Genomic DNA, 8,823 nt, shown 5'->3' with positions numbered 1-8,823 from the left:
CAGGAATAGGGGGGAGAAAGAGTTAATTAAGGGCACCAGTTACTAACTGGAAGTTGACTGGACTGTGTAGTCCATTCTGGGAGCCACCTAGTTGGATTCATAGTTTCTATTTCCTAGGCAGAGAGGGCTTTCTTTGAGGACTGCGTGGCTGCCTTTTGAAATAATGCAGGTGAGCAAAGCCCTGTTATGAAGCTCATTTGGACACTTTGTATATTCTTCCGGTCCCCCATGCTGCTGGAGTCCTAGGAATACTTCCCCTGCCCCTCACTTTTTCTTCCTCTACACCACTTTCCTGGCACCTCCAACCCATTCCCCAACTTCCTTGACTCACTCATTCAACAAACCTACTCCCTGCCCCCACTAGTAAGTGTAGTAAGAACAAACTTGGTCTCTACGTCAGGAAGACCTGAGCTGGAGTCCCAGCTCTATAATTTATTAGCTGTGCCACCGCCTTGGGCAAGGTAGCCTCTCAGACCCTCGGTTTCTTCATCTGTTAAATGATGGTGACAGCGCCTACACCACAGGGTTTGTGACTCAGCCAACACAGCGCCTGGCCCACAGCCGTTGCTCAGTTAATGGTAGCTGTTATTGTCAGCGGGTCTCAAACCGAGCTTATTTCTAATTGAAGTATAATTAATGTACAATTCAAGCACTGCCTTGCTAGCAAACTTCACCTGTTGTTTTTTTTTCCCCTCCCCAAACTACCTGGCTTTCTATGCCTCTGTCTCCATATAAGGGAGTCCCCATTGAAGGAGCTGGTTTTTCTTCGGTCCCATGCCCTGTTTTCCTGGTGGTGTTTTTTCCCTGCCGACCCGGCTTATTTATCTCTTTTTCTTTTCATCATCTCCCTTGGAATCTTGGGGTAGGTAGCAATAGTGAGTTGAGGAAAGATTTACAAGCCAATGAAAGGTCAACTCAGACTCTTCCTGGACCAAGAAAGCTCTGCGTGACACAGAGGGCAGATTAATATATCAGGGAATTCCAGTATCAGCTAAGCTCCGGATTTAAGAAGGTTTGTTTTTTATTTTTGCTCAAATAATGTTCTTGATGACCTATAAATGTGGTATGCACTTTGTTCTGTCTACCACATGCAGCTTAGCATGAACACCTTGTTCAGGGAGTTTGTGACCTGAAGATAACATGATATCCTGAGATTGGGATTGTCTCCCAGCTAAACTGGGGTGAAGGAAATCACCATCCTGGGCTAGTGCAGTAGGTTTGCTTGGGTAGATCTCTTTGTCGGTCCTTTGCAAATAGAATGGCCCTTGTGCACGTATTACCACCAGTGGGATCCAATGGGAGCTCCACATCATAGTGAAAAATGTTGGTTGTTCGGTGGCGTGACTGCACGGGCAGCCTGAAGAAAACTAAGGCCTTCAGACTGGGCTTAACTGGGGCCTTGGCCAGGGTGTCTGTGCCAGGTACCTGGTTAGGTGAAATATCCTGAAGCAAATAATAATTACCTTCTTTGCTGATAAGAGGCCCCAGTACTTTTCCAATAGCTTGATTGCACTAGGGTTTTCTTTGGACCATAGCCTGAATCACCAACTGATTCATGGGTACTGGCCCTAACTTCATCCAAACTATTGTATGTGTGGTGAAACCCAATGTTCTTCTTATGGCCCTGAGTTGGTGTAAATAATACTCCCAGTTGCATCACCTGTCCCTTGTTTGGTCTAGGTTGCTCCATCTGGCTGCAATTCTGCTTCGGACCACCAGGTGGCCTCACTTAGGAAAGAGCAGGATAAAAGGACCTCAAGCCTCTGATGGCTTTTTTTTTTTTTTAAGCTTGACGCTTAAAAGAATGAAAATATATTTTGATGGAAACATGTGTAACTCTTAGTAGGCAACAATCACCTCATTTTCCCTGTGACTTGGCATCTGTTTGTTTGTGAAGTACCCTGTAACCCCGTGTGTGGCTGGACCAATCACAGGGCGGGTGTTCTCCTGGGATGGTTTATATTTAGCCTTGGTTTGTAGTTTTGCTGTCATTTGCTGTTCATAGGACAGTAACAAAATCTTGTTTTTAAAAATAGGAACATGAGATCCTGGATGATGTTGAATAGGGTGTTGAGACCAAAGAGAAAAGGGCTGGCATCTTGCGGTCACTGCAGTGCCCACTCCCCTACTGTCTCCTCCCCACCTCCTCTGTCACCACCTGGCCCCCAGCTGCCCTCTTGTACATGTTCCCCCACTCATCTGGGTTCCTGGACACTCAACGCTCTCCTCCATACATGCACACTGGCATGTACAGATTAGCTAGTCCGTGCATGCCACAGATCTGTGCATGTGTCAGTACACGGACAGGTACATCGGTAGGAGGAGGTGAGTGGATAGATGCTGGGGATGGGGGCAAGCCAGTGGGCAAGCTGGCTGGGTGAGGGGACATGCAACTGACAAAGTCTGTGTGCAGGAGAGAGGCTGAGAAGGCAGGCGCCAGGAAGGAGTGAGGGTCCTGATGGCGAGGGCGGGTGTCCAGGGAGGGCGGCCTGTGACAGCACTGCAAAGACACGGGAGGTATGCTGGCGGACGTCCGAAGAAGAGCTTAAAGCCAGCGCCGCCCTCTACTGAACGCTTCCTACCTCCTGTAATGGCATTTGTACTTCTCATTTCTCTAAGAAATCAGTTCCATTTGGTTTTTACCGATCTCCAGAGCCCTCTTTGGAGATGCCAGTTGGCACAAGAAAGTGCTGAACTGTTTACAGCCCCAGACTAAGGTTCAGGGAGGGGATGTGGTTTAACTGAGCCACAAAGCCCGGTACAGGACTCATTTGCATGCCGCTGACGCCATGTGACGCAGCCGGCTCCTCCTATATAAAGAAGAAGGAGCCGAAATATCTCCGAGTCTGGGTTGGACTGGCGGCTGCGGAGTTTTTGACACACCAGGTGACACCCCTCGAGTCACTTCCCTTCAACTCTGGAACGCCCGACCGGCTTTGGGTTCGCTCGGCAGCCTTCGCCCCCCCTCCTAGCCTCAGGGCCCGACGCGCAGAGCCCAGCCCCGTCCAGCGCGCCAGCAGCCAGCGGCCGCCCAGCCCGCCCAGCCCAGCCCAGCCCAGCCCGGCCAGAGCTCCCCGGCAGCCCGAGCCATGAATACCGAAATGTATCAGACCCCCATGGAGGTGGCTGTCTACCAGCTGCACAATTTCAACATCTCCTTCTTCTCTTCCCTGCTTGGAGGGGATGTGGTTTCCGTTAAGCTGGATAACAGGTAACCCCTGGCCACAGCTCCCGAGCCCGGGTGCCAGCGGAGGCTGGGCTGAGAGCGGGATCTCCGAGCGAGCCGTGCGCCGCCGGTCCCCGTTCCCCGCGGTGCAGCATCCTGGGAAGGGGCGGGGGTAGGGGACGCAGGGAAGTGGGGGGGTCACCGCCGCGCTGGGATCCGCCGTCGGAGCGTCCCTGCGGCCGCTGCACCATAAGAACGAGCTGCTGCAGCCGGGGGCGGAGGCAGAGGGGCGGTGGGCCTGGGCTGGGCTGGGCTGGGCTGGGCTGGGCAGGGCAGGGGGGCTAGCCGCGCGCCGTGCGCCGCTGGGGAGCAGGCCGGAAGCTGTCGAGCCGAGGAGGAATTCCTAGCTAGCTTCGGAGCTCGGTAGGTTTGCCCGGGACCTTCTGGGCCGGCGCCGGAATGGGCTGGCGGCCGGGGACTCCCTGGGCCGTGCGCCCCCATTGTTTGCATGTCGCCGAGCAGGCCTCGCTGGCCCGTGAGCCCCCGGACCCGCGCGCTGCTCCACGCGGAGCTCTGGGCGGTGGCGGCGCGGAGCCGGTCTGGGTGGGGAGGTGCAGCTTCCTGCAGGGGCCAGAGAGGGACCTAGGGACAAAGTGCCCGGAACTTGGGGCCAGCGAGGCGATAGAGAGGAAGAGCTGGGGCAGATGGAGGACTTTGTGGCCACCGCTACCAGGTACTCAGACTGGAACCAAGTGGGTAACGAGGTCGCTTTCCTTTTTGTCTTGGCAGTGCGTCCGGAGCCAGCGTGGTGGCCATAGACAACAAGATCGAGCAGGCCATGGTGAGTGGCATCACTGCGTCATTCCCATCCCCAGACCTGGCTACTGCTTATGTAACTCAGGGTGGCAGTGAGCGGGTGGGTGCATAAGCCAAGAGCCTGAGGAAGCTGACAGCCTGCCTCCTATCCCTTTGGAGGCCTTAGGTAGAGTCCCATCAGAGTGGCACCTTTTAGGGCATTTCCAGGCCACCCTTGCTGGATCCTCTCCTTTCCTCCTCCTTCTCCCATCCCAGGGCTTTGCAGCAGCCTCTGGCTCTCTCCTGGGCCCGTGGCAGGGCAGGGAGCTCAGACCCTTGGATTTGTCTGCATCCCACAGTTGGCAGGGGCCAGAGCTCATTGGATTCCACCGCACTGCAGTGCCTCTGCAGAGCCTGGGCTGGGGTCAGGAGTTGGGAGGAAACAGGAAGCAAAGCACCTCACCCTTTCTCCCTCCTTCACCAGGTAGAGGTCATACTCCACCAAGCAGCCAAAATGGCTGCAGGGGACTGAGGCCTCCAGCAGTTTTAGCAAACACTTTATGGTGCCCTGGAGCCTAATGACACAGCTCCCCGCCCCCAGTGCAGTCATCTGAATTCAGAGAGGATGAAGCCATCCGGGTACCTTCCCCCAGGGCCAGTGTCCTTTCGGGCCAGGCTGCAGGACAGCTGCAGCTCAGTATGCTGGGTCCTGTGGACAGGAGGGGACTCCAGATGAGCCCATTATATTCTCCTGGTGGAGATAGGTAAAGCAGACCAACAGTACGGGGTGCATTGCAGGTGTTCCCTGGGATCTGGGCCAGCCGCGGGACCTTATGTGGAAATGGGGATGTAGCATACCACCGCCAACCAGCAGAAGTCTCACCCAAAAGTCTCCCAGGAGGCCAGCTTTAAAAGTCATCAGAAACTTACAGGGGGGAATTCCTATGTAGTTCAAAGCTGGGCTCCCAACTCAGGCGTGGCCCCAATCACGCAGCTCTCCTGAGCGAAGGTTTAGGTGCTTCGGAGAAAGGGGCAGGAGGACCAGGGCTGCGGGGCCAGCGTTCTGAGGGGCTGCTGAGGGAAGGCTGGAGGTTGGCAGCATGAGGGACAGCGCAGGCGCCCCAACGGCCAGGAGAAGGTGCCGCAGAGGGGCCGCCGCGGCTAACGGATAGCTTTGTCGTGATCTCCTCCGGGCCAGGATCTGGTGAAGAATCATCTGATGTACGCTGTGAGAGAGGAGGTGGAGATCCTGAAGGAGCAGATCCGGGAGCTGGTGGAGAAGAACTCCCAGCTGGAGCGTGAGAACACTCTCTTGAAGACCTTGGCGAGCCCAGAGCAGCTGGAGAAGTTCCAGTCCCGTCTGAGCCCCGAGGAGCCAGCTCCCGAAACCCCAGAAGCACCCGAGGCCCCCGGTGGCTCTGCGGTGTAAGTGGCTCTGTCCTCAGGGTGGGCAGAGCCACTAAACTTGTTCTACCTAGTCCTTTCCAGTTTGTTTTTGGCTCCCCAAGCGTCATCTCACGTGGAGAACTTTACACCTAGCATAGCTGGTGCCAAGAGATGTCCCAAGGACATGGCCACCTGGGTCCACTCCAGTGACAGACCCCTGACAAAGAGCAGGTCTCTGGAGGCTGAGTTGCATGGGGCCTCATCACCCCAAGCCAGCGAGCCTCTAATGCCACCGCGCCCTGGGGGCTCCCAGGGCCTGAGCAACTTAGCTGCAACTGGTAGAGGAGAAAGGTAGTTTGAGACAGGCCGCCAGTTTGCTCCAGAAAGTCTAAGGGGTCTGTTTTTTCATTTCCATGGACATCTTCAACAGCTTCACCTGACAACGACTGTCCTATGAAGAAGCCAGTTGTGGTTTAAGCAGAGGCAGCCTCTCTCTCCTCCCCTGCCTCGCCAAGGCAGGGCCACAGTTGGGAGAGATTGAGCCAAGTCAGCCTTCTGTTGGTTAATATGGTGTAATGCATGGCTTTGTGCACAGCCCAGTGTGGGATTACGGCTTTGGGATGACCGCTTACAAAGTTCTGTTTGGTTAGTGTTGGCATAGTTTTTCTATATAGCCATACGTGCGTATATATACCCATAGGGCTAGATCTGTATCTTAGTGTAGCGATGTATACATACACACATACACCTACGTGTTGAAGGGCCTAACCAGCTTTGGGAGTACTGACTGGTCCCTTATCTCTTAAGGCTAATTCTTTGACTGTGTTCATTTACCAGGTTGATCCAGTTTGTCCTTTAGGTTAAGTAAAACTAAAGAGTAAAGGTGGGGGGGGGGCACCCTCTGAATGCCTTGCTGCTGCAACCTTTGCCCCATCTGTCCCCTGAAGACATGTGAGGTCCTCTTGAATGCCAAACCCACCATTCACTGGTGCTGACTACATAGAATGGGGTTGAGAGAAGATCAGCTGGAGCTCCACATTGTCATTCGAAAACTTTTTTTTTTTTTTTTCCCGTGGAAAACTTGCAAGTGAACAGAATGATTAGCTTGCCGGTGTCCTCTTGTGGACAAGGGATAGACAAGGGAATGGCTTTGACCCGACGGTGCCTGGGTGATGTGCTCAGGGAGCTTGTCTCTAGGGAGTTCTGTGGCAGTGAGAACACTTTCCACTTTCTGACATCTTATCCTGATGTTATGTCTCCAGGATCTGGACTTTGATGTTTCAAATGTAGCTTGAAATTTCAATAAAGTTTGCTCTTTTTGTTTTTCTAAAAATAAACCTGGTGTCTTACTGAGTTTAAAATGGAGTGGGTGGTAGGGGCCCCAGGGGCACTGGTTTTCTGACTCGCTGTCCATTCACGGGCACCCCCTGAGTGGCAGGCCTGTGCTACAGCCATGATCTTGTGTAACTGTCACAACACCCCCATTGTACGGGTGAAGAGGCTGAGGCTCAGCCCGTTTAAGTGACTTGCACAAAGTCACACAGCTATTATGGCGAGTTGGGACCCAATCTTCCATCCATCCCTCTGTCCTGCTCCTGCTTTCATATAACAGCTTCGGAGTGTGTGGTGAGGTGACTACTAACACAACTTCAGCTCGAGGGGGTGATTCAGAAGGAAGGATACCCCAAGAAGGTCCAAAAGCAAAGGACAGGGGGTCCATGTGAGGGAGCATGAAGTGAGGAACTGAATAAACGTGAGTGGGCCCCTTCCCTCTTTTGAAACATCATCCGGATTACTTGGTGCATTCTCTTTAATACCAATCCACAGGAGACCCCTGACATGGGCAAAGGAGCTAAGAGGGCCTTAGTGAGGAAAGGACACAATGTATGCGGTGGCCCAAACCCCATCCCTCTCCCCCAAGGAAGGATGCTCTCAAGCCCTGCTGCCCCACTTGTCACTGCTGAAAGTTCACTCACAAAACCCACCAGCCTCGTGGGCACGGCCAAGTCTAACGATCCCGACTCCACTCCCCTCCTCTGCCTCTCTTTGAAGGTCATCCTCACCCATCACCCTTTCCCTGGCGCCATGTCTCTGGCATCTGGCGTCCTGCCATTTCTGATTCTGGGCATTCATTGTCTCCTCCACCATGCCCTAACCTGGAGCCACTGTGAGCCCTGAGCTGTGTTCTAAGCCCCCTGGTTTCCCAGGGGAGGCTATCACCCCAAATGTGAGTGACTCCGTTCAATCTCAGCTTCCTATAACATATGCACTTCCCGCTTTGTCACTTGAAATTTAAAAGAACTCCTTGATTTTCCTGAGCCATAAACCTCAAGGACCAAGAGGTGTTGGCTCCCTTTCTTGCACCCGTCGCTGCCTAAATACTTTGCAAATGTCAGGCTTCCTTCACCGTAGAGGTCGTACATGTTGGCCTGTTCATTCCGAATCACTAAACCTCATCTTAGAACGTTACAAACCCCTGCTTGCTGGCCTCTCAAATCCCAGCTTCCCTCCCTGCTTCTCACCTCCCTACTCATGATGCCAAGTTCATTGTCTGCACCTGCCCATTTGATTGATTTTGGGGCTGTGCAGATTTCACAGTTGCTGGGATGGACACAAACTGAATCAGGCAGCTACTCCCCTAGCTTCCCCCACCTCTTGCCCCAACCGGGCCCTCCCCAGTTCCCACTTACTCCCATCCCATCCTCCTCTCAAGGAGAACTGAGAGACTTCTCGACTCTTGGGCTCATCTGCAGACTTCCCACGCCCTGATTTCCAGCCAAACAAGAACCAACCAATGAAAAAAGGAATCTCAGAAGATGCCCCAGCAAGTATACAGCCCTCTCTGGTCATCTAGCCCTTCCCTACGAGAAAGGGGAAAAAACATACCCACAGTCACACAGTGGGAAAGAGAGAACAACTCGGCTTCCTAGGCAACCGTGACTAAACAGAGACAAACACTGCAACTTCTAAGGCCGCAGCGGTTGCTAGAGTAGATAAGAGGAACTTTGTGGCTGTTTGTTAGTCACATAGAGGAGGAGCTCTTGTTGTTGTTCCACAGAAAACCAAGCAGGGGTGGGGAAAGGTAAAAGAACACATTGCTCCTGGAAAGACCTTCACAGGCTTTGGGGTTCTGGGCTCAGCTGGTCCAGCTGGACCCAGAACAAGGAAAAGAACCAGAAGAGCAGCAGCCATAATGGTCCCCTGCCTGGACATGCCCCCTCTCCCAGGACCCTCCTATCTATCATCTCATCTAATCCTCAGCAGCCGGCCCTTAGAAAAAGAGGCACTTAAGATTCACCTCCATTTCACAGATAAGAAAACTGGGAGCCAGAGAGCTCCGTGCTACTCCCACGGCTCCCCGTGATCCCATGGGGCAGTGGTTCCCACAGCCTTGTCAACAAGGGTGCCTTTTAAATGTCAAAACTCATCTCAGATCTCCCCCAACCTGAGAGTGGTTGAACTCTTAGTATAGTCAT

The 8,823-nt window shown here is 53.5% G+C and overlaps 1 protein-coding gene across 3 annotated transcripts in view; it reads left to right on the top strand.

Moving 5' to 3' along the window:
• TSC22D3 (TSC22 domain family member 3) overlaps positions 1-6,684 on the top strand; it is a 61,334-nt gene extending 54,650 nt beyond the window's left edge. The window contains exons 1-3 of one of the 3 annotated variants that reach the window (XM_007456703.1): positions 2,843-3,211; positions 3,956-4,007; positions 5,160-6,684. In XM_007456703.1, the coding sequence (XP_007456765.1) occupies positions 3,090-3,211; positions 3,956-4,007; positions 5,160-5,390 (405 nt within the window). In that variant the 5' untranslated portion in view covers positions 2,843-3,089 and the 3' untranslated portion in view covers positions 5,391-6,684. Of the gene's footprint in view, positions 1-2,842; positions 3,212-3,508; positions 3,590-3,955; positions 4,008-5,159 lie in introns of those variants that run through there. The other 2 variants (XM_007456704.1, XM_007456702.1) reach the window with 2 other exon arrangements.
• The last annotated feature ends 2,139 nt before the right edge of the window (positions 6,685-8,823 follow it).

Source organism: Lipotes vexillifer, unplaced genomic scaffold (genome assembly GCF_000442215.2).
Source record: "Lipotes vexillifer unplaced genomic scaffold, Lipotes_vexillifer_v1.1 scaffold1728, whole genome shotgun sequence".
In the NCBI taxonomy this organism is placed as follows: Eukaryota; Metazoa; Chordata; class Mammalia; order Artiodactyla; family Lipotidae; genus Lipotes; species Lipotes vexillifer.
Note: the sequence above shows the minus strand (reverse complement) of the source record. Positions and strands in the feature narration are given on the sequence as shown.